This window comes from Thalassophryne amazonica, chromosome 22, assembly GCF_902500255.1.
Source record: "Thalassophryne amazonica chromosome 22, fThaAma1.1, whole genome shotgun sequence".
Taxonomy (NCBI): domain Eukaryota; kingdom Metazoa; phylum Chordata; class Actinopteri; order Batrachoidiformes; family Batrachoididae; genus Thalassophryne; species Thalassophryne amazonica.
Genome location: NC_047124.1, coordinates 36586915 through 36611433, shown reverse-complemented (window position 1 = coordinate 36611433; position 24519 = coordinate 36586915). Strand labels below are relative to the sequence as shown.

General features: G+C 42.1%; 1 protein-coding gene across 1 annotated transcript in view; it reads right to left on the bottom strand.

Moving 5' to 3' along the window:
• LOC117504272 (toll-like receptor 2) overlaps positions 1-10467 on the bottom strand; it is a 28141-nt gene extending 17674 nt beyond the window's left edge. Inside the window, exons 1-2 of the mRNA XM_034163697.1 lie at positions 10356-10467; positions 7755-10255 (exon numbers count right to left, since the gene is read on the bottom strand). Coding sequence (XP_034019588.1) covers positions 7789-10255; positions 10356-10420 — 2532 coding nt within the window. The 5' untranslated portion in view covers positions 10421-10467 and the 3' untranslated portion in view covers positions 7755-7788. The remainder of the gene's footprint in view (positions 1-7754; positions 10256-10355) is intronic.
• Between the last annotated feature and the right edge of the window lie 14052 nt (positions 10468-24519).

Genomic DNA, 24519 nt, shown 5'->3' with positions numbered 1-24519 from the left:
TCTGGATAAGATCCAGATCAAACTTTGTCATTTGATAGTGAGTGTTAGTTTGCACCTCACTTTTAAATATGAGAGTGATTTGGGCTCGTTTAAATAAGATATAATGTAAAATAGACATTAAATTGGCTTTTCAAAGTTAAATTTAAACGGCCACAAAATCCACAATCTGAATCAGATCCAGATCAAACTTTGTCATGTGATAGTGAGTGTCAGTTTGCACCTCACTTTTAAATATGAGAGTGATTTGGGCTCGTTTAAATAAGATATAATGTAAAATAGACATTAAATTGGCTTTTCAAAGTTAAATTTAAACGGCCACAAAATCCACAATCTGGATAAGATCCAGATCAAACTTTGTCATTTGATAGTGAGTGTTAGTTTGCACCTCACTTTTAAATATGAGAGTGATTTGGGCTCGTTTAAATAAGATATAATGTAAAATAGACATTAAATTGGCTTTTCAAAGTTAAATTTAAACGGCCACAAAATCCACAATCTGGATAAGATCCAGATCAAACTTTGTCATTTGATAGTGAGTGTTAGTTTGCACCTCACTTTTAAATATGAGAGTGATTTGGGCTCGTTTAATAAGATATAATGTAAAATAGACATTAAATTGGCTTTTCAAAGTTAAATTTAAACGGCCACAAAATCCTACAATCTGGATAAGATCCAGATCAAACTTTGTCATTTGATAGTGAGTGTTAGTTTGCACCTCACTTTTAAATATGAGAGTGATTTGGGCTCGTTTAAATAAGATATAATGTAAAATAGACATTAAATTGGCTTTTCAAAGTTAAATTTAAACGGCCACAAAATCCACAATCTGAATCAGATCCAGATCAAACTTTGTCATGTGATAGTGAGTGTCAGTTTGCACCTCACTTTTAAATATGAGAGTGATTTGGACTCGTTTGATTAAGATATAATGTAAAATAGACATTAATTTGGCTTTTCAATGTTAAATTTAAACGGCCACAAAATCCACAATCTGAATCAGATCCAGATCAAACTTTGTCATGTGATAGTGAGTGTCAGTTTGCACCTCACTTTTAAATATGAGAGTGAATGGGCTAGTTTGATTAAGATATAATGTAAAATAGACATTAAATTGGCTTTTCAATGTTAAATTTAAACGGCCACAAAATCCACAATCTGAATCAGATCCAGATCAAACTTTGTCATGTGATAGTGAGTGTCAGTTTGCACCTCACGTTTAAATATGGGAGTGATTTGGGCTCGTTTGATTAAGATATAATGTAAAATAGACATTAAATTGGCTTTTCAATGTTAAATTTAAACGGCCACAAAATCCACAATCTGAATCAGATCCAGATCAAACTTTGTCATGTGATAGTGAGTGTTAGTTTGCACCTCACTTTTAAATATGAGAGTGATTTGGGCTCGTTTGATTAAGATATAATGTAAAATAGACATTAAATTGGCTTTTCAATGTTAAATTTAAACGGCCACAAAATCCACAATCTGAATCAGATCCAGATCAAACTTTGTCATGTGATAGTGAGTGTCAGTTTGCACCTCACGTTTAAATATGGGAGTGATTTGGGCTCGTTTGATTAAGATATAATGTAAAATAGACATTAAATTGGCTTTTCAATGTTAAATTTAAACGGCCACAAAATCCACAATCTGAATCAGATCCAGATCAAACTTTGTCATGTGATAGTGAGTGTCAGTTTGCACCTCACGTTTAAATATGGGAGTGATTTGGGCTCGTTTGATTAAGATATAATGTAAAATAGACATTAAATTGGCTTTTCAATGTTAAATTTAAACGGCCACAAAATCCACAATCTGAATCAGATCCAGATCAAACTTTGTCATTTGATAGTGAGTGTTAGTTTGCACCTCACTTTTAAATATGAGAGTGATTTGGGCTCGTTTGATTAAGATATAATGTAAAATAGACATTAAATTGGCTTTTCAATGTTAAATTTAAACGGCCACAAAATCCACAATCTGAATCAGATCCAGATCAAACTTTGTCATGTGATAGTGAGTGTCAGTTTGCACCTCACGTTTAAATATGGGAGTGATTTGGGCTCGTTTGATTAAGATATAATGTAAAATAGACATTAAATTGGCTTTTCAATGTTAAATTTAAACGGCCACAAAATCCACAATCTGAATCAGATCCAGATCAAACTTTGTCATGTGATAGTGAGTGTCAGTTTGCACCTCACTTTTAAATATGAGAGTGAATGGGCTAGTTTGATTAAGATATAATGTAAAATAGACACTAAATTGGCTTTTCAATGTTAAATTTAAACGGCCACAAAATCCACAATCTGAATCAGATCCAGATCAAACTTTGTCATGTGATAGTGAGTGTCAGTTTGCACCTTACTTTTAAATATGAGAGTGATTTGGGCTCGTTTGATTAAGATATAATGTAAAATAGACATTAAATTGGCTTTTCAATGTTAAATTTAAATGGCCACAAAATCCACAATCTGGATCAGATCCAGATCAAACTTTGTCATGTGATAGTGAGTGTCAGTTTGCACCTCACTTTTAAATATGAGAGTGATTTGGGTTCGTTTGATTAAGATATAATGTAAAATAGACATTAAAATGGCTTTTCAATGTTAAATTTAAACAGCCACAATATCCACAATCTGGATCAGATCTAGATCAAACTTTGTCAGCCGATAAAGGATACCATCCTACATAGCAGTCTCAAATATGAAAGCAATTTAATCTTTTCTGACAGAGTTATGATTTTTTTAATTTGTTCAATGTTAAAGAGAGGAATTTTTTACAATTTTCCAACATTTTTCCTGACTTTGCCCTTTCACCTATGACCTTGAAATATGAAACACTCCTCGTCTATCAGGATATGAATCTTCAGTAAAACAGTTCATAATGATATATGAAAAATTGTGGGCTCTAGGCTGTTCACAGACAGACATATATATATATATATATATATATATATATATATATATATATATATATATATATATATATATATACACTCAACAAAAATATAAACGCAACACTTTTGGTTTTGCTCCCATTTTGTATGAGATGAACTCAAAGATCTAAAACTTTTTCCACATACACAATATCACCATTTCCCTCAAATATTGTTCACAAACCAGTCTAAATCTGTGATAGTGAGCACTTCTCCTTTGCTGAGATAATCCATCCCACCTCACAGGTGTGCCATATCAAGATGCTGATTAGACACCATGATTAGTGCACAGGTGTGCCTTAGACTGCCCACAATAAAAGGCCACTCTGAAAGGTGCAGTTTTATCACACAGCACAATGCCACAGATGTTGCAAGGTTTGAGGGAGCGTGCAATTGGCATGCTGACAGCAGGAATGTCAACCAGAGCTGTTGCTCGTGTATTGAATGTTCATTTCTCTACCATAAGCCGTCTCCAAAGGCGTTTCAGAGAATTTGGCAGTACATCCAACCAGCCTCACAACCGCAGACCACGTGTAACCACACCAGCCCAGGACCTCCACATCCAACATGTTCACCTCAAAGATCGTCTGAGACCAGCCACTCGGACAGCTGCTGAAACAATCGGTTTGCATAACCAAAGAATTTCTGCACAAACTGTCAGAAACCGTCTCAGGGAAGCTCATCTGCATGCTCGTCGTCCTCATCGGGGTCTCGACCTGACTCCAGTTCGTCGTCGTAACCGACTTGAGTGGGCAAATGCTCACATTCGCTGGCGTTTTGCACGTTGGAGAGGTGTTCTCTTCACGGATGAATCCCGGTTCACACTGTTCAGGGCAGATGGCAGACAGCGTGTGTGGCGTCGTGTGGGTGAGCGGTTTTCTGATGTCAGTGTTGTGGATCGAGTGGCCCATGGTGGCGGTGGGGTTATGGTATGGGCAGGCGTCTGTTATGGACGAAGAACACAGGTGCATTTTATTGATGGCATTTTGAATGCACAGAGATACCGTGACGAGATCCTGAGGCCCATTGTTGTGCCATACATCCAAGAACATCACCTCATGTTGCAGCAGGATAATGCACGGCCCCATGTTGCAAGGATCTGTACACAATTCTTGGAAGCTGAAAATGTTCCAGTTCTTGCATGGCCGGCATACTCACCGGACATGTCACCCAATGAGCATGTTTGGGATGCTCTGGACCGGCGTATACGACAGCGTGTACCAGTTCCTGCCAATATCCAGCAACTTCGCACAGCCATTGAAGAGGAGTGGACCAACATTCCACAGGCCACAATTGACAACCTGATCAACGCTATGCGAAGGAGATGTGTTGCACTGCATGAGGCAAATGGTGGTCACACCAGATACTGACTGGTATCCCCCCCAATAAAACAAAACTGCACCTTTCAGAGTGGCCTTTTATTGTGGGCAGTCTAAGGCACACCTGTGCACTATTCATGGTGTCTAATCAGCATCTTGATATGGCACACCTGTGAGGTGGGATGGATTATCTCAGCAAAGGAGAAGTGCTCACTATCACAGATTTCGACTGGTTTGTGAACAATATTTGAGGGAAATGGTGATATTGTGTATGTGGAAAAAGTTTTAGATCTTTGAGTTCATCTCATACAAAATGGGAGCAAAACCAAAAGTGTTGCGTTTATATTTTTGTTGAGTATATATAATGATGATAATAATAATGATGATGAATAAGTTTATTCAGCACACACATGAACAAAATACCAACATAAACTCTTACTAACATAACAAATCAACAAAACAAAAGAAAATACAACAATAACTCAAACAATTTCCCAAATTGGGAAATTCCAAAAGGGCTGAAGCAAAAGCTTATACACGCTCACTCTGTGCACCAACTACTATACACAGTTAAATACACTAAAAAAAAATCAGAAAATAACATAACTGAACAGAACAATCAAATATATGATGCGTAAGTAAACAAAACAGAAAAGAGAACCACAAAAACAATTAGCCTAACGTTTCTGGGTTTTCTTTCTTTTAAATCAAATCATATCAATTTTTTTATATAGCACCAAATCACAACAAACAGTTGCCCCAAGGCGCTTTATATTGTAAGGCAAGGCCATACAATAATTATGTAAAACCCCAACGGTCAAAACGACCCCCTGTGAGCAAGCACTTGGCTACAGTGGGAAGGAAAAACTCCCTTTTAACAGGAAGAAACCTCCAGCAGAACCAGGCTCAGGGAGGGGCAGTCTTCTGCTGAGGACTGGTTGGGGCTGAGGGAGAGAACCAGGAAAAAGACATGCTGTGGAGGGGAGCAGAGATCGATCACTAATGATTAAATGCAGAGTGGTGCATACAGAGCAAAAAGAGAAAGAAACACTCAGTGCATCATGGGAACCCCCCAGCAGTCTAAGTCTATAGCAGCATAACTAAGGGATGGTTCAGGGTCACCTGATCCAGCCCTAACTATAAGCTTTAGCAAAAAGGAAAGTTTTAAGCCTAATCTTAAAAGTAGAGAGGGTGTCTGTCTCCCTGATCTGAATTGGGAGCTGGTTCCACAGGAGAGGAGCCTGAAAGCTGAAGGCTCTGCCTCCCATTCTACTCTTACAAACCCTAGGAACTACAAGTAAGCCTGCAGTCTGAGAGCGAAGCGCTCTATTGGGGTGATATGGTACTACGAGGTCCCTATGATAAGATGTTTACATATAACTTTATACGTGTTTCCCCAAACTTCATATATGGGACAAGTCCTGAATGATACAGCATGCCCCACGAATGTTGGGGGAGAAAATAATGTGCTTTGTTCAAAATTGAAATAACTTTTGAAATTTTAGATTTGACATAATTTATGTGGGTTTTCCAACTTAATTTATCATCAATAAAAAATGCCAAGAAATTTAGTTTCAGATACTGTTTCAATTTCAACATTGTTCAATAATAAGTTTCTATTTAAATTCCTGGGCTTATTTCCAAATATGATACACTTTGTCTTACCAAAATGAAGTGACAATTTATTAGAATCAAACCAATATTTAAAATTTAATAATTCCCTTTCCATCATTTCCAAAAGCTGTTCCAAATTGTCCCCACTACCGAACACAGTCGTGTCATCAGCAAACAAAATACAACGCACAGACTGTGACACCAAACCTATATCGTTAACATACAACAAAAACAACAACGGCCCAAGGACTAACCCTTGGGGCACCCCACATGTGATCCTCAACAATTTTGAATTTGTCCCTCCAAAATGAACACACTGATACCTATTTGATAAATAATTGGCTAACCAATCAAGTGCTAATCCTCTTTTATATATATATATATATATATATATATATATATATATATATATATATATATATATATATATATATATATATATATATATGAGGGCTGTCAAAGTATAGGTTCTTTTTATTTTTTTCAAAAACTAGATGGATTTCATTCATATGTTTTTACGTCAGACATGCTTGAACCCTCGTGCGCATGCGTGAGTTTTTCCACGCCTGTCGGTGACGTCATTCGCCTGTGAGCACTCCTTGTGGGAGGAGTCGTCCAGCCCCTCGTCGGAATTCCTTTGTCTGAGAAGTTGCTGAGAGACTGGCGCTTTGTTTGATCAAAATTTTTTCTAAACCTGTGAGACATATCGAAGTGGACACGGTTCGAAAAATTAAGCTGGTTTTCGGTGAAAATTTTAACGGATGATGACAGATTTTGAGGTGATACTGTCGCTTTAAGGACTTCCCACGGTGCGAGACGTCGTGCAGCGCTCTCAGGCGCTGTCGTCAGCCTGTTTCAAGCTGAAAACCTCCACATTTCAGGCTCTATTGATCCAGGACGTCGTGAGAGAACAGATAAGTTTCAGAAGAAGTCGGTTTCAGCATTTTATCCGGATATTCCACTGTTAAAAGAGATTTTTTTTAATGAAAGACGTGCGGACGGGTCCACGCGTCGGGACGCAGCCGGCGCGGTGCGGCGGCACAGGAAAAACACCTCCGTGTTGATAACCATTTGTAAAATCCAGTTGGCTTTTGATGGCTTTCAGTGGAGTGAGTATATGAGAAATTGTTTAACAGCTGGACATGTTCCAACTTGTCCTTAAGGCTTCCAACAGAGGTGTTTTTCCTGTGACGGAGCGTCGGGGCGGCTGCGAGCCGACGCTGCAATCCGTCCGCACGTCTTTCATTAAAAAAATCTCCTTTAACAGTGGAATATCCGGATAAAATGCTGAAACCGACTTCTTCTGAAACTTCTCTGTTCTCTCACGACGTCCTGGATCAATAGAGCCTGAAATGTGGAGGTTTTCAGCTTGAAACAGGCTGACGACGGCGCCTGGGAGCGCTGAGCGACGTCTCGCACCGTGAAAAGTCCTTAAAGCGACAGAATCACCTCAAAATCTCTCATCAGCTGTTAAAATTTTCACCAAAAAGCAGCTTAATTTTTCGAACCGTGTCCACTTCGATGTGTCTCACAGGTTTAGAAAAAATTTTGATCAAACAAAGCACCAGTCTCTCAGCAACTTCTCAGACAAAGGAATTCCGACGAGGGGCTGGACGACTCCTCCCACAAGGAGTGCTCACAGGCGAATGACGTCACCGACAGGCGTGGAAAAACTAACGCATGCGCACGAGGGTTCAAGCATGTCTGACGTAAAAACATATGAATGAAATCCATATAGTTTTTGAAAAAAATAAAAAGGACCTATACTTTATTGACAGACCTCGTGTATGTGTATATATATATATATATATATATATATATATATATATATATATATATATATATATATAAAGAGACCTTTTCGATAATGTAAAATCACTCACAACCCTCTCTGGACTCTTAGTTTTGGGGTTCCTGTTAAAGCTGGCGTGTAACCAACGGCACGGTGTCGGCAATGGCCAGCGCCACTTGCTTCAAGACGACAGACCTGTCGGCGACGTGCAGCATTGACTTCAGACTGGCCCAGAAAACATGCTGCTTGCACTCGTCCTGAGACCACTCCAGGTACGTCTGCTGCCTCAGCAAAGTCCTCAATCTCAAGAACTTCTTGGGCAGAGAATCTGTGGGCATGGGCTCCAGCAGAATGAAGACCAGAGAGTCCTGCTGGATGCTGATGGACCTGTGCTGGGCAAAGAAGAGCTCATAGTTGCACCATTCGCTCTGGACAAAGTGTTTGGAGAGGACAAAGAGTGTCTTATAGCTGGACTCGACACAGTTGATAATGTTGTCTATGATCCATTCGCCGGGCACAAAGTCGCGCTCATGGACACACAGTGAAAACCCAGCACCTTCCAGACAAGACACCAGGTGGCTGTCCACCCAGTTGGAGTCCTGGTGGCTGTAGGAGATGAAGGCGTGGTAAGAGAACAAGACGTTCTTCAACAGGGTGGAGCGTTTGTTGCTCCTCCTCTTCATTCGAATCCAAACCCACAGCATCCTCGTGTACCACAGTCCATCACAGAAATAGAAGAGTGCTGCGACGGTTGCAGACATGGCCATCACCACAGGCACAGCCACTGCAGCCTGGAGCCACGCCTCGCAGGACATCCTGCTGGGTCTGTACTCTGAAAGCGGCAGGCCCGCCCACGAGGGTGGCATGCTGCACGTGTAGTCAACGGGCCAGTCCGGAACCAGAGACTTGTTCAGGGCCATGATGAACCAATAGGATGCACATGAGCACACATAGGGATTGTTCCCGGCTCTGAGGGTCTGAAGCCTGGGGAGTCCTGCCAGGACCTCCTGGGGAATAGATGTAATTGCATTCTGGTCCACAGAGAGGGAGAGCAGAGTTGGAGCACTGAGGTCCACAGGCAGAACCTGGATGCTGTTCGAGCTGAGGTCAAGGTGTGTCAGGCGGGGAAACTGCTTCATGTCCTCCTGCGTCACCACTGTTATCCCCGTCTTTGACAAATCAATCCTCTCAAAGTTTGCAGACAGGTATTTAAAGACACTATTTCCCAGGTTGTTGTTTCCCAGACTGAGCTCAGTCAGTTGAGTCGGCCAAGCACAGAGGTCGCCCAAGTAGATGGAGTTGAAACTGAGGTCCAAAGACTCCAGCGTCTTCATCTGATGGAGATTCTTGGAGATAAGGGAAAGGTTTCTGAAGCGGTTCTTACTCAAACATAGCCGCCTGAGTCTGGGGAAGGCTGAGGTGTAGGAACAACCTTGCCACCAGAAGCCCGTGTCAGTCAAGAGGTTATCAGACAGGTCCAGTGTCTCCAGAGACGGCAGGGTGGACAGGATGTCACAGGGTATAATGTTCATTCCAGTCCTGGAGAACTTGATGTAGGTCAAACTGGAGAAGGAGTCGGTGCTGATGTTGATGGTTGGATATCTGTACTGATAGTGAGTGATGCCATTCAAGGTTATGGAGCAGACACCGGCTGTGTGATTGATGGGATGGAACTGAATCCCTGCTGGGGTGTCCTCATTGTAAACAATATCCAAAAATGACACATTCCTGAAAGAGGACAGCCAGATGTTCTTCACAACCATCTCCATAAAGGAGCTGTTAATCCAAGTGTTGGCGATAGTCATGTCCTGGAGTAACGGCATGGTCCTCAGGCTCTTCAGAGGGTCCAAGTGCACGTTGCACCTGTCCGGAAACAGTCTGATAAATATCAGTGTTCTTGTCTTTGTCTCATTAAGGTCCCTGAGTAACATCTCTAATATGTCAAAGGTCCCACAAAACTTTGCAAAAAGGGAAAACTTTTCAATGGTCTTAATTTTGGAAAGAGTGCCGGAATCGTACTTCTGCCACTGAGTTCCTGCTCCTAACCACAGATGCTTCAAAGACGTGTTGGTCAGGGGTTCAAAGTCACCGTGGTTCACTGACAGAGCTTTAACGCTGCCGAGCAACAGCACCTCCAGCTTGGTCAGCTTCTGGAATGACCCCGGGACCTGGTAGGTGGCATAGAGATTGTTGGCCAAATCCAGGACTTTCAGCTGGTTCAGGGACAGCTCTGGGACGGCAGACAAGTGATTGTAAGATATGTTCAGAATTTTCAGGGCTGGTGTGTGAAGAAACACACTTGGAGAAATCTGTTCCAGCCCACAGTGAGTGAGCTTCAGGAAACAGAGCTGGGAAAATCCAAGAAACGGATCTGCGTCCAGTCTGCGGATGGAGTTGTGAGAAGCGTCCAGATACTGAAGGTTGTCAGGAAGACCCAAGGGGACGGCGGTTAGGTTTTGATGGGAGAGGTCTCTCATTTGCCGCCGAGAGGAAACACACAGTTCAAATCCCTCTTCATCTTCTGCGGCTGAGCACTCAAGTTTCAGACCGGACATGAAGACCAGGAGGACAAAGACCAAAACCACATTTGTGCTGAAAAACCAAAATCAGTTTGAGTCAAACTGTGAAAACTGAGCAGTCAACACGCTGAACAATGGAGCCACAAACAATAAGTGCATTGAAGTGTTTGTACCTTTGTGCGACCATGACGTCCCACCTGCTGTGGACTGTCGGCTGTTCTGCTCCAGCTTTAAACATCAGACAGGAAACCCTTTTCCTCTTTGTGTTTGCAGACTTCACTTCGCTCTAACGCCTCAGCCAGCATTACGTGCAAAACAGGAAGTTATTTGTTTAGTAAGGACTGAGGAACTGAAACCTGATTTGTGCCTCTCAGGGTCTGTGCTCGTCCTGGGGGTGTTTGTGGTGACACTCATTTATACACCATGAGGGAAGCTTCAGCTGCCTGCAGCCTTTAAAATGTGCTGAACCTGCAGAAACACACAATTCCATGGCTTCTTTCTGCTGCAGACGTTACGGAGCTCTGTGCAGGCGGATCCTGCCAGACAGCAGAGTCCCTCCTCAGAGGACTTGGGCCTGTCAGTACCTCCTTGGGTGGCAAAACCTACCACCCATAATTTACTAGTTATATATACCCCTCGTTCATATTTATGTATGGTGGCCATCCAGGCTGGCAGCTGTAGCCAGATAGGGGTTGAAATCAAAAAAAGGTCCAGTCATATTGAGAATGACACCAGGTGGTTTCTCTGATCATAAAGATTCTAAAAAGGTCAAGTTTGGACTTGTCAGGCTGTGTTAGGCTCACAGGCACAGAGTGACTGGACACAACTGCAGGACCCACAGACACGAGCGCTGGAGTAAGAAAAGGCTTTATCTTGAAGAAAGGCTGAGGTTCGATACACGTGTGGACAGTCGGCGAGGCAGAGGTCCAGGCTCGGGCACGACAATGGTGTGGTTGAAAACAGGCAAGGTTCAGTGTCACAGAGAGACAATGCAATCAGAGCTGAGGCAGAAGCAAGGTCACTAAAACAAGGCAAGGTCATACGCAGCTGGTCGGATCAAAAACAAAACTAGAGCACAGATACAGAGGCTGGGACGAGTGCTGAAACACAGGACAAACCGGCGAGGAACACAAGGCAAGCAGGGTTCAAATGCACAGGAGGAAATTAGGGAAACCAGACACAGGTGTGGACACCATGCTGGAAGGGGGAGTGGCAAACAGCAGGGACAGAACACACCCACACCAAACCCCGAACACCAGACAAGAGAGTGCAGTAAGACAAAAGCATAGTGAACAGCCTCCAAAGCAAAGATGAACCTGAGTCCACCGTGATCAAAACAAAGTACCAAAACCACAAATGAACAAAACCCAAGTTCAAATAAATAAGAAAAAAAAGAACAAAGGATTAACCGGAAACAAATGTAAGTACTGAAAATCAAATCAAATCAATTTTATTTATATAGCACCAAATCACAACAAACAGCTGCCCCAAGGTGCTTTATATTGTAAGGCAAAAGCCACACAATAATTATGTAAAACCCCAACGGTCAAAACGACCCCCTGTGAGCAAGCACTTGGCTACAGTGGGAAGGAAAAACTCCCTTTTAACAGGAAGAAACCTCCAGCAGAACCAGGCTCAGGGAGGGGCAGTCTTCTGCTGGGACTGGTTGGGGCTGAGGGAGAGAACCAGGAAAAAGACATGCTGTGGAGGGGAGCAGAGATCGATCACTAATGATTAAATGCAGAGTGGTGCATACAGAGCAAAAAGAGAAAGAAACAGTGCATCATGGGAACCCCCCAGCAGTCTACGTCTATAGCAGCATAACTAAGGGATGGTTCAGGGTCACCTGATCCAGCCCTAACTATAAGCTTTAGCAAAAAGGAAAGTTTTAAGCCTAATCTTAAAAGTAGAGAGGGTGTCTGTCTCCCTGATCTGAATTGGGATCTTGGAAAAGAGATCAACAAGAAGATTAAAGGCTCAGATTAAACTAGAATGGAACTCCCAAACGGCAATCGTAAAATAAATAGATAATTCAACATATGATAAAAAGCAAAACAAACAGGAGACTCAACAAATGATTATGAGAAATGAGACACGCTACAGCTACAAACAGCTACAAAGCTGTCTGCACCGTGTTACTGTATATTTTAGGAACTTCAGTGGGCTGACATTCTGCTGAATGCAGCAGAACCTTTTGTGTTCACTTCCTCCTGAGTGACGCCTCTCTAGTTATGTATTTAAGTGTTAATTTCCAGGGGATTTTCCACCAGAAACGAACACTTTACCAACAGTAAAATGTGCACCATCAATAAGTAGGAAAATTTTGCTAATTTTGTGGATGAAGAGACAGACCGATGAACAGAAGATAGAAATCTCGTTTGCTTTTTACTATGTAGTACCGCTGTGTACTCTGCTCTGTAATACTGCGGTGTACCACTGTAAATGGTAAATGGACTGCATTTACTTTCCATCTGCATCAGATGCTCAAAGCGCTTTACAATAATGCCTCACATTCACCCAGGTGTCAGGCTGCTGCCATGCAAGGTGCTCACTACACACCGGGAGCAAATACGGGATTAAGAACCTTGCCCAAAGGCCCTTAGTGGTGACACTCATTTGCAGACCATGAAGCCAACCACCCTTAGAGCCAACCACCAGTAGAGGCAAGTCCTCTTGCTTGCCTCTACTGGTGGTTGGCTCTCACTGCGGTATTGTATCACTTCCTGTTCCGGAGCACAGCGGTGTTTTTCTGTATCTGTTAGCTGTTTAATCTGTGTAGTTAGATTGATCTAGTTAACTAGATAACGATTTGTTTCCCAGTGTAATCTTCACGTGCCTTAACTAAAGCACTCCCTCTGCTGAATCACCTCTAAATTATTTACACATTATTCACTTTGTGTGTTTTTAGGAATCCGCTAGCTTAGCACAGCTACTAGCTCTTAGCCGATTTAGCATGGCGGCTTCTCCTGTCTCTCCCGCACTTTTCTGCTCTGGGTGTGAAATGTTTAGTTATTCCTCGGCCTCCTTTAGCAGTAACGGTACTTGTAATAAGTGTAGCTTATTCGTAGCTTTGGAGGCCAGGCTAGGCGAATTGGAGACTCGGCTCCGCATCGTGGAAAATTCTGCAGCTAGCCCTGTAGTCGGTGCGGACCAAGGTAGCTTAGCCGCCGTTAGTTTCCCTCTGGCAGATCCCGAGCAGCCGGGAAAGCAGGCCGACTGGGTGACTGTGAGGAGGAAGCGTAGTTCTAAACAGAAGCCCCATGTACACCGCCAACCCGTTCACATTTCTAACCGTTTTTCCCCACTCGGCGACACACCCGCCGAGGATCAAACTCTGGTTATTGGCGACTCTGTTTTGAGAAATGTGAAATTAGCGACACCAGCAACCGTAGTCAATTGTCTTCCGGGGGCCAGAGCAGGCGACATTGAAGAAAATTTGAAACTGCTGGCTAAGGCTAAGCGTAAATTTGGTAAGATTGTAATTCACGTCGGCAGTAATGACACCCGGTTACGCCAATCGGACGTCACTAAAATTAACATTGAATCGGTGTGTAACTTTGCAAAAACAATGTCGGACTCTGTAGTTTTCTCTGGGCCCCTCCCCAATCGGACCGGGAGTGACATGTTTAGCCGCATGTTCTCCCTGAATTGCTGGCTGTCTGAGTGGTGTCCAAAAAAATGAGGTGGGCTTCATAGATAATTGGCAAAGCTTCTGGGGAAAACCTGGTCTTGTTAGGAGAGACGGCATCCATCCCACTTTGGATGGAGCAGCTCTCATTTCTAGAAATCTGGCCAATTTTCTTAAATCCTCCAAACCGTGACTATCCAGGGTTGGGACCAGGAAGCAGAGTTGTAGTCTTACACACCTCTCTGCAGCTTCTCTCCCCCTGCCATCCCCTCATTACCCCATCCCCGTAGAGACGGTGCCTGCTCCCAGACTACCAATAACCAGCAAAAATCTATTTAAGCATAAAAATTCAAAAAGAAAAAATAATATAGCACCTTCAACTGCACCACAGACTAAAACAGTTAAATGTGGTCTATTAAACATTAGGTCTCTCTCTTCTAAGTCCCTGTTGGTAAATGATATAATAATTGATCAACATATTGATTTATTCTGCCTTACAGAAACCTGGTTACAGCAGGATGAATATGTTAGTTTAAATGAGTCAACACCCCCGAGTCACACTAACTGTCAGAATGCTCGTAGCACGGGCCGAGGAGGAGGATTAGCAGCAATCTTCCACTCCAGCTTATTAATTAATCAAACCCAGACAGAGCTTTAATTCATTTGAAAGCTTGACTCTTAGTCTTGTCCATCCAAATTGGAAGTCCCAAAAACCAGTTTTATTTGTTATTATCTATCGTCCACCTGGTCGTTACTGTGAGTTTCTCTGTGAATTTTCAGACCTTTTGTCTGACTTAGTGCTTAGCTCAGATAAGATAATTATAGTGGGCGATTTTAACATCCACACAGATGCTGAGAATGACAGCCTCCACACTGCATTTAATCTATTATTAGACTCTATTGGCTTTGCTCAAAATGTAAATGAGTCCACCCACCACTTTAATCATATCTTAGATCTTGTTCTGACTTATGGTATGGAAATTGAAGACTTAACAGTATTCCCTGAAAACTCCCTTCTGTCTGATCATTTCTTAATAACATTTACATTTACTCTGATGGACTACCCAGCAGTGGGGAATAAGTTTCATTACACTAGAAGTCTTTCAGAAAGCGCTGTAACTAGGTTTAAGGATATGATTCCTTCTTTATGTTCTCTAATGCCATATACCAACACAGTGCAGAGTAGCTACCTAAACTCTGTAAGGGAGATAGAGTATCTCGTCAATAGTTTTACATCCTCATTGAAGACAACCTTGGATGCTGTAGCTCCTCTGAAAAAGAGAGCTTTAAATCAGAAGTGCCTGACTCCGTGGTATAACTCACAAACTCGTAGCTTAAAGCAGATAACCCGTAAGTTGGAGAGGAAATGGCGTCTCACTAATTTAGAAGATCTTCACTTAGCCTGGAAAAAGAGTCTGTTGCTCTATAAAAAAGCCCTCCGTAAAGCTAGGACATCTTACTACTCATCACTAATTGAAGAAAATAAGAACAACCCCAGGTTTCTTTTCAGCACTGTAGCCAGGCTGACAAAGAGTCAGAGCTCTATTGAGCCGAGTATTCCTTTAACTTTAACTAGTAATGACTTCATGACTTTCTTTGCTAATAAAATTTTAACTATTAGAGAAAAAATTACTCATAACCATCCCAAAGACGTATCGTTATCTTTGGCTGCTTTCAGTGATGCCAGTATTTGGTTAGACTCTTTCTCTCCGATTGTTCTGTCTGAGTTATTTCATTAGTTACTTCATCCAAACCATCAACATGTCTATTAGACCCCATTCCTACCAGGCTGCTCAAGGAAGCCCTACCATTATTTAATGCTTTGATCTTAAATATGATCAATCTATCTTTGTTAGTTGGCTATGTACCACAGGCTTTTAAGGTGGCAGTAATTAAACCATTACTTAAAAAGCCATCACTTGACCCAGCTATCTTAGCTAATTATAGGCCAATCTCCAACCTTCCTTTTCTCTCAAAAATTCTTGAAAGGGTAGTTGTAAAACAGCTAACTGATCATCTGCAGAGGAATGGTCTATTTGAAGAGTTTCAGTCAGGTTTTAGAATTCATCATAGTACAGAAACAGCATTAGTGAAGGTTACAAATGATCTTCTTATGGCCTCAGACAGTGGACTCATCTCTGTGCTTGTTCTGTTAGACCTCAGTGCTGCTTTTGATACTGTTGACCATAAAATTTTATTACAGAGATTAGAGCATGCCATAGGTATTAAAGGCACTGCGCTGCGGTGGTTTGAATCATATTTGTCTAATAGATTACAATTTGTTCATGTAAATGGGGAATCTTCTTCACAGACTAAGGTTAATTATGGAGTTCCACAAGGTTCTGTGCTAGGACCAATTTTATTCACTTTATACATGCTTCCCTTAGGCAGTATTATTAGACGGCATTGCTTAAATTTTCATTGTTACGCAGATGATACCCAGCTTTATCTATCCATGAAGCCAGAGGACACACACCAATTAGCTAAACTGCAGGATTGTCTTACAGACATAAAGACATGGATGACCTCTAATTTCCTGCTTTTAAACTCCGATAAAACTGAAGTTATTGTACTTGGCCCCACAAATCTTAGAAACATGGTGTCTAACCAGATCCTTACTCTGGATGGCATTACCCTGACCTCTAGTAATACTGTGAGAAATCTTGGAGTCATTTTTGATCAGGATATGTCATTCAAAGTGCATATTAAACAAATATGTAGGACTGCTTTTTTGCATTTGCGCAATATCTCTAAAATCAGAAAGGTCTTGTCTCAGAGTGATGCTGAAAAACTAATTCATGCATTTATTTCCTCTAGGCTGGACTATTGTAATTCATTATTATCAGGTTGTCCTAAAAGTTCCCTAAAAAGCCTTCAGTTAATTCAAAATGCTGCAGCTAGAGTACTGACGGGGACTAGAAGGAGAGAGCATATCTCACCCATATTGGCCTCTCTTCATTGGCTTCCTGTTAATTCTAGAATAGAATTTAAAATTCTTCTTCTTACTTATAAGGTTTTGAATAATCAGGTCCCATCTTATCTTAGGGACCTCGTAGTACCATATCACCCCAATAGAGCGCTTCGCTCTCAGACTGCAGGCTTACTTGTAGTTCCTAGGGTTTGTAAGAGTAGAATGGGAGGCAGAGCCTTCAGCTTTCAGGCTCCTCTCCTGTGGAACCAGCTCCCAATTCAGATCAGGGAGACAGACACCCTCTCTACTTTTAAGATTAGGCTTAAAACTTTCCTTTTTGCTAAAGCTTATAGTTAGGGCTGGATCAGGTGACCCTGAACCATCCCTTAGTTATGCTGCTATAGACGTAGACTGCTGGGGGGTTCCCATGATGCACTGTTTCTTTCTCTTTTTGCTCTGTATGCACCACTCTGCATTTAATCATTAGTGATCGATCTCTGCTCCCCTCCACAGCATGTCTTTTTCCTGGTTCTCTCCCTCAGCCCCAACCAGTCCCAGCAGAAGACTGCCCCTCCCTGAGCCTGCTTCTGCTGGAAGTTTCTTCCTGTTAAAAGGGAGTTTTTCCTTCCCACTGTAGCCAAGTGCTTGCTCACAGGGGGTCGTTTTGACCGTTGGGGTTTTACATAATTATTGTATGGCCTTGCCTTACAATATAAAGCGCCTTGGGGCAACTGTTTGTTGTGATTTGGTGCTATATAAATAAAATTGATTGAATTGATTGATTAGTGATTTTTCCAGTCAGGCTGGGATTTGAACCGAGGATCTTCTGGTCTCACACCCAACACTTAACCATCATCTCCCCCAACTGTGACCATCACCACTGTACTGTGTGATACTGCTGTGTAGTCTACTGTGGCTAATGCAGTACATGTTGGGAAGGTGTCGTGACACGGACCCACAACAGGGGGCGTTAATGAACGGACAATGGATAAGCCAAAAGTAGCAATTTAATGTTGTGAATCGCACAATGACATACAGACAATAACAATAATGTGGATTGTCAATTATACATAAGGTGACATGTGGGTAGGCTCGAAGATAGACGACGTCTGGCGAGAGAAGAGCCAGATCCCACACAGCTTCCACCACCAACGGATCTGAAGAACACCGGAGCCGCCAAGCCCTGCGCCCCAGGTGGCCGCTGTCTTCAGCAGTCAGACCCGGTACTGCTGGCAGAAAACAGAAACAGTTAATGGTGGGTGTGTGAATACACACCCAGCAATCGTGTAAAGCTTAGTTCCTCCGGGAGGGAGAACCTCCACCTCCAGACAGAGAATCACCTGTGGAGCTCCTGTCAGTCACTCTCCCTGGAAGGAGTATGAGGCGAAGACGTCGCAAGTCACACTATCCGCCAATCCAGTTACAGACTGAGTCCACAGGATACACGGCTGCACACAGAACAATGTTCAAACACTCAGAAAATCACAGCAGAGAAAGATTACCTGGAACGGTAGCTGATTTCTCGGTGAGGAGGTGGAGTTGCAGTCCGGCTTATATGGTGATGAGTTGAACAAGTGACAGCTGGTGCTGATAAGTGACAGCTGTCACTCCCAGCGGCTCCAACGCCCTCTCGTGCTTGAAGCCCGCACTCCAAGCAGGGCGCCATCTGGTGGTGGTGGGCCTGCAGTATGTCCTCTTCAGCGGCCCACACAACAGCACATGTACACACGAGAGCACGTCACAGTTTTCAAAGTTATTCTGTGTATTCAGTGTAAAAAATAATGACATTATCTCATTGTCACATCAAAATAATAATAAATATAACGTGATGCTAAAGTCCCAGGAAAGAGAATGTGACCTTTTGACCTCTTAACATAGGTCAAGAGTAGCCATTTGAACTTGTCCGACGTCTGTGTCCCAAGAATGTTCCCTGTGAATCTGAAGACTGTGGGTGTCCCTGTTTATTTCAGCAAGACAATGTCAAGATACACTGGCTTTGTAGTAAAAGAGTGCAGGTACTAGACTGGCCTGCCTGCAGTCCAGACCTGTCGCCCAATGAAAGTGTGTGGCGCATTATGAAGTGCAAAATACGACAACGGAGACCCCGGACTGTTGAACATCACTCACCTGTTTCCAAACAGGTGTTCTTTGAGCATTCATCAACATTCCCAGTCTTTTGTTGGTCCCATCCCAACTTTTTTGAAACGTGTTGCAGCCATCTATTTCAAAATGAGCAAATATTTGCACAAAAACAGTAAAGTTTATCAGTTTGAACATTAAATATCTTGTCTTTGTGGTGTATTCAGTTGAATATAGGTTGAAGAGGATTTGAAAATCATTGGATTCTGTTTTTATTTACATTTTACACAACGTCCCAACTTCATTGGAACTGGGGTTGTGTTAGTGTCCACACATTTTTATTAGTTATAGCGCCACCTAGCATTTTTCACCAGCCATTTGGTGTATACATGTAGAGTGTACAGAGATCTACTAACCCTGTAAATTTCACATTTCATCTCTGCCTGGTTTTTGCTGCGTGACCTTTTGTACATAGAAAATAAGTAAATAAAAATCTGCACAAAAACAGGGTCCTCAACCAGCGTAGAGTCATAATAATAATAATAATAATAATAATAATAATAACAACAACATAACACAGTTAAAAACATACCTTGGTCTTGGACGGAGTAAGCGAGGTTAATAATTTATATTTATTACATGACTATTATATATTTAAACACAAATGTCTGGTATCACATGAATGTGAAGCTGCTGAGGGTTTTGGGTTCATAGTCCGACCTGTTCCCTTTCTTCACCTCCATGGAGAACTTGCTAACAGATGGTCCGGTTTCTAGCTGGTAAACTTTCAGCCCGTGTGTTTTTTCTGATGCTGTTTCGATATTTATGGAGTATGTTCATGTCCGACTTGGTTTATAAAATTGTGTTTTTAGCGTTCTGGTTTGGTTTTCAATCTGTTCTTGACTGTGTTTTCATCTTGTTGGTCTTCATTTCATTTTGCACGTCCACTTCAAGTTCATTTACTGTTAATTCGTCCATTTTCTTTGTTCTTTTTTTGTTTTGTTTTATTTAGTGCCATGAAAATTGTAAACAAAGTCACAAATCTGATACACGATCCGGACAGATTATCATGGTAACAGTTTGATATGGGAAAATATCAGACCAGAAATCAGTCAATCAGAGAATCTGTACCATCGTAGCCACAAAATAAAATCAGATATATTTTTTGAATCATATACTACTGAAGTGGATACAGAACTGCTCATTCATTCTTATTTTGAACATTTAAAATGGTTTGGACTCTCTGAACGATGGAAATCTGTTTGTTTGTTGGTTTCTGCGACTGCAGTTTTGATTATTATTGATATATTGATTATATCCGAACTTTGAATGTTGGTAGTATGACTGGTAAAGGGAGAGAGCTGGCTGATATGACGGAGGGGAGAAAGGTAGACATATTGTGTGTGGAAGGGAAGTAAGAGCAGGAGCACAGGAGGTGGGTTCAAGTTGTACCATGGTGAGGACAGGAAGAGAAATGGTGTTGGGGTCATGTTAAAGGAAGAGTATGTTAAGAGTGTGTTGGAGGTTAAGCGAGTGTCTGACAGGGTGATGAGTGTGAAGTTGGAAATTGAAGGGGTGATGATGAATATCATCAGTGCATATGCCCCACAGGTAGGTTGTGAGATGAAGGAGAAAGAAGATTTCTCGAGTGTGTTAGATGAGGTGGTGGAGAGTGTGCCCAAGCATGAAAGAGTGGTGATAGGAGCAGACTTCAATGGGCATGTTGGTGAAGGGAACAGAGGTGATGAGGAAGTAATGGGTAGATATGGTATAAAAGACAGGAATGCAGAAGGACAGATGGTAGTTGATTTTGCAAAAAGGATGGAAATGGCTGTGGTGAATACCTACTTTAAGAAAAGGGAGGAGCACAGGGTAACATAACAGAGTGGAGGAAGGTGCACACAGGTGGACTACATTCTTTATAGGAGATGCAAGCTAAAAAGAAATCACAGACTGTAAGGTGGTAGCAGGAGAGAGTGTCACTAGACAGCATAGGATGGTTGTTTGTAGGATGACTTTAGAGGTAAAGAAGAAGAAGAGAGTGAGAGCTCAACAAAGGATCAGATGGTGGAAGCTGAAGGAGGAAGACTGTTGTGTGAAATTTAGCGAGCAGGTGAGAGAAGCACTGGATGGAGGGGAAGCAATTTTGCACAAAAGTACTGCAGATGTGATGAGGGAGACAGCTAGGACAGTACTGGGTATGACATCTGGACAGTGGAAGGAAGACAAGGAGACTTGGTGGTGGAATGAAGAGGTCCAGGAAAGTATAAGGAGAAAGAGGTTGACGAAAAGGTTTTGGGATAGTCGGAGAGATGAAGAAAGACAGGAGGAGTACAAGGAGATGTGGCATAAGGTGAAAAGAGAAGTGGGAAAAGCGAAGGAAAAGGCAAGAACTTGAATAGTAAGGAAGGAGAAAAGGACTTGTGCTGATTGTCCAGACAAAAGGACAGAGCTGGAAAGGATGTGCAGCAGGTTAGAGTGGTAAAAGATGCACATGGTAATGTGCTGACAAGTGGAGAGAGTGTGTTGAGAAAGGTGGAAGGAATATTTTGAGGAGCTAATAAATGAAGAAAATGAGAGAGAAACAGCTGGATCATATGAGTAAATGAGGAAGTACAAGAGACAAGTAAGGATGAAGTGAGGGCACTTATGAAGAGGGCAAAAAGTGGAAAGGCAGTTGGTCCAGATGAGATTCCACTGGAGGTATGGAAATGTCTAGGAGAGATGGCAGTAGAGTTTCTAATTAGACTATTTAATAAAATCTTGGAAAGTGAGAGCATGCCTGAGGAGGGGAGACGAAGTGTGCTGGTTCCTATTTTCAAGAACAAGGGTGATGTGCAGAGCTGCAGTAACTACAGAGGCATAAAGTTGGTCAGCCACAGCATGAGGTAGTAGAAGCTAGGCTTAGAAAACAAGTGAAGTTCTGTGAGCAGCAATAAGGTTACTACAGATGCAATGTTTTCTCTGAGAATACTGTTGGAGAAGTACAGAGAAGGACAGAAGGAGTTACATTGTGTGTTTGTGGACTTAGAAAAAGCTTATGATAGGGTGCCACGCAGGGCTGGACTGGGGAAATTTTTCAGGCCGGGCATTTTTAACCAAGACCAGGCCACCACCAGGTATCGAAGGGGAAAAAAATTAAGCCTGCTGTGACAGTGTGTTTTTTTTTTTTTTTGGTCCCTTAACCGATCAATGTGCACCAGGAGACACATACATTTTAACACTATAAGAAGCATTATGAAAAGTTCTCCTGAAATACAGTTATCATAGGCTTATCAAAAGTACGATCTATTGACAGTAGGTCACATTACTTTTTAGACATAATAAGCCATCATTTCATTCAACCTTGTTACTTAAATTTAGAAATAGAAATTATATAAAAACATTTGTTATAGAAATACTGTAGGCTATACTATAAATAACATATCATTACTTGTGTGATACAATTCATCATATAAAGCAAAAAATGACTGGATGACTGGACCAATGACTGGATACAAAGGTTGAACTTTTGAAACTGCAATACACAAAAAGGCCACAAGATGGAGACAGTTGTCTATCTCACTACAAGCTATAAGTAACATCAAGGATTTCTTTTATTGCCAATTTGTGTTGCTAATCAACTTAGAGAATGACTCTCAATTTAAAGTAAAATGTTAGGTATGTGAAATTATGCCAGGACTTGGGAAAATACATTTTAGACAGGGACGCCGTTATTCCACGCCACCGCACCGCAGACTGTGCAAAACAGCATACTTCGTATGACCGACACACGACTGTCACACAAATAGAATAAAGAAACAACCTGGTGGCGGCAGCATGGTAGCTAGCCATGCACACCATTTGCACAGGTTACATTGCTAGGCTAGGTTACGTGACTCAACAATCATTGATCATCATCACACAATCAGTCATGACTAAAGGGCCGATCTACCAGTTTATGCACCAATAGGAGGGTTTATATACCGGTATCCAGTGTTGCCACAGTTACTTTGAAAAAGTAATCCAATTACTGATTACTGATTACTCCTTGAAAAAGTAACTTAGTTACTTTACTGATTACTCAGTTGTAAAAGTAACTAAGTTAGATTACTAGTTACTTTTTTAGTTACTTTCCCCAGCTGCCCACAACAACCCTCTGCCACCTCAACATGACAATGATACCTGTTTTACCAAAACTCACTTTATAGTCACCCTTTCTTGACTGCAATGAAAATAAATACTTGTTTTATAAAAAGTAAAATAAAGACCTCTTTCTTGTGTTGTGAAAGTGTAGTGACACGGACCCACAACAAGGGGCGCAAATGAACGGTCAATAGATGAGCCAAAAAGTAACAATTTAATGTTGTGAAGGTGCACAACGAACATACAGACAATCTCAGAATATGATTACAGTCAATCCACAAAGGTGACGTGTGGGCAGGCTCGAGGATAGAAGACGTCTGTCCTGAGAAGAGCCGGAACCACATGATTTCCGCCGCCACCGAACCTGGTGAATACTGGAGCTGCCAAGTCCCCAATTCCCAGGTGATCACCGTCCCCGACTGTCGGATCTGGTACTGCTGGTGAAGAACAAAGACAGTCAAGTGTGGGTGTGTGTACACCCAGTAACAACAACGGTGGGAATGCCACCTCCACCTCTCACTCAATATGCTGAAGAGTACCGCAGTGATTCCTCAGGGGAAAAGAGTGCCGTCCTGCACTCACTCAGCTTCCACAGACAGAGGGACCGGTACTCCTGCAAACACTCACAATATACAGATATATTGCAAAACACAAACGGCTGAGTCTATTACCTCCATTGAAGTATGATATCTCAGCGATGAGGTGGAGATGACGTCTGGGTTTTATGGAGTGGGATGATGAAGAATGAGTGACAGCTGTCAGGACATAATGAGTAACAGCTGTCACTCCCGGCTGTGTCCGTGGCGGCAGCGCCCTCTCGTGCCTGAAGCCCGCACTTCAGGCAGGGCGCCCTCTGGTGGTGGGCCAGCAGTACCTCCTCTTCTGGCGGCCCACACAACATCTTGACCTCATATTTAACTGCTGACAGCACTGTAACAGTAAAACTTGCAATTTCTAACCTACATTGTTTATAAATGTAACTATTAAATTCTTTCTAAAATTTTTCTAACATTTAAATTTTCTCTAAACATTTTACTTGTCGAAATTATTATTATTTTAAGCAATATTAGTAGTTGTAGTAAAAAAAGGCTTCAAAACTGGACCTTTAATCTAGGGGTGTTGTGAGGGGGCACATCCTTGCCCCACGCCCCCATTCCTCCTGGATTCGCCCCTGCTTTGGTGTTTGAGCACAAAGAATGGATAACATTTATTTATGCAGAAAACAGGACCAGATTTACAGGTAAGAAAGTTTTATGGTGTTTTCACATCATGTGGTCCTCAGAAAGAGAGTTTAGGTGCATTTGAGTGGAAAATAGTGTTAGTTGTTGACACGTCGCGGAGGATCAGCTGTTTTTAGCGAGCAGATACGGAGCAGCTCAGCTCTAAATAAAGGAGAAAAAAGCAACAGGTGTGCTGTTGTCACCGCGCTTTAACAGGTGACGATGAGTCGTAGCTGCTACAAAAAAAAAAAAAAACACGGATGAAAAGCTCACAGCTCACTTTACTTTGTTAAAAATAAATAAATAAATAAAAATCCGCAGGCCAGTAGGCCATCAGTCCAGCGGTGGTGCCAAGAGAAGAGCTGTGGTATTGT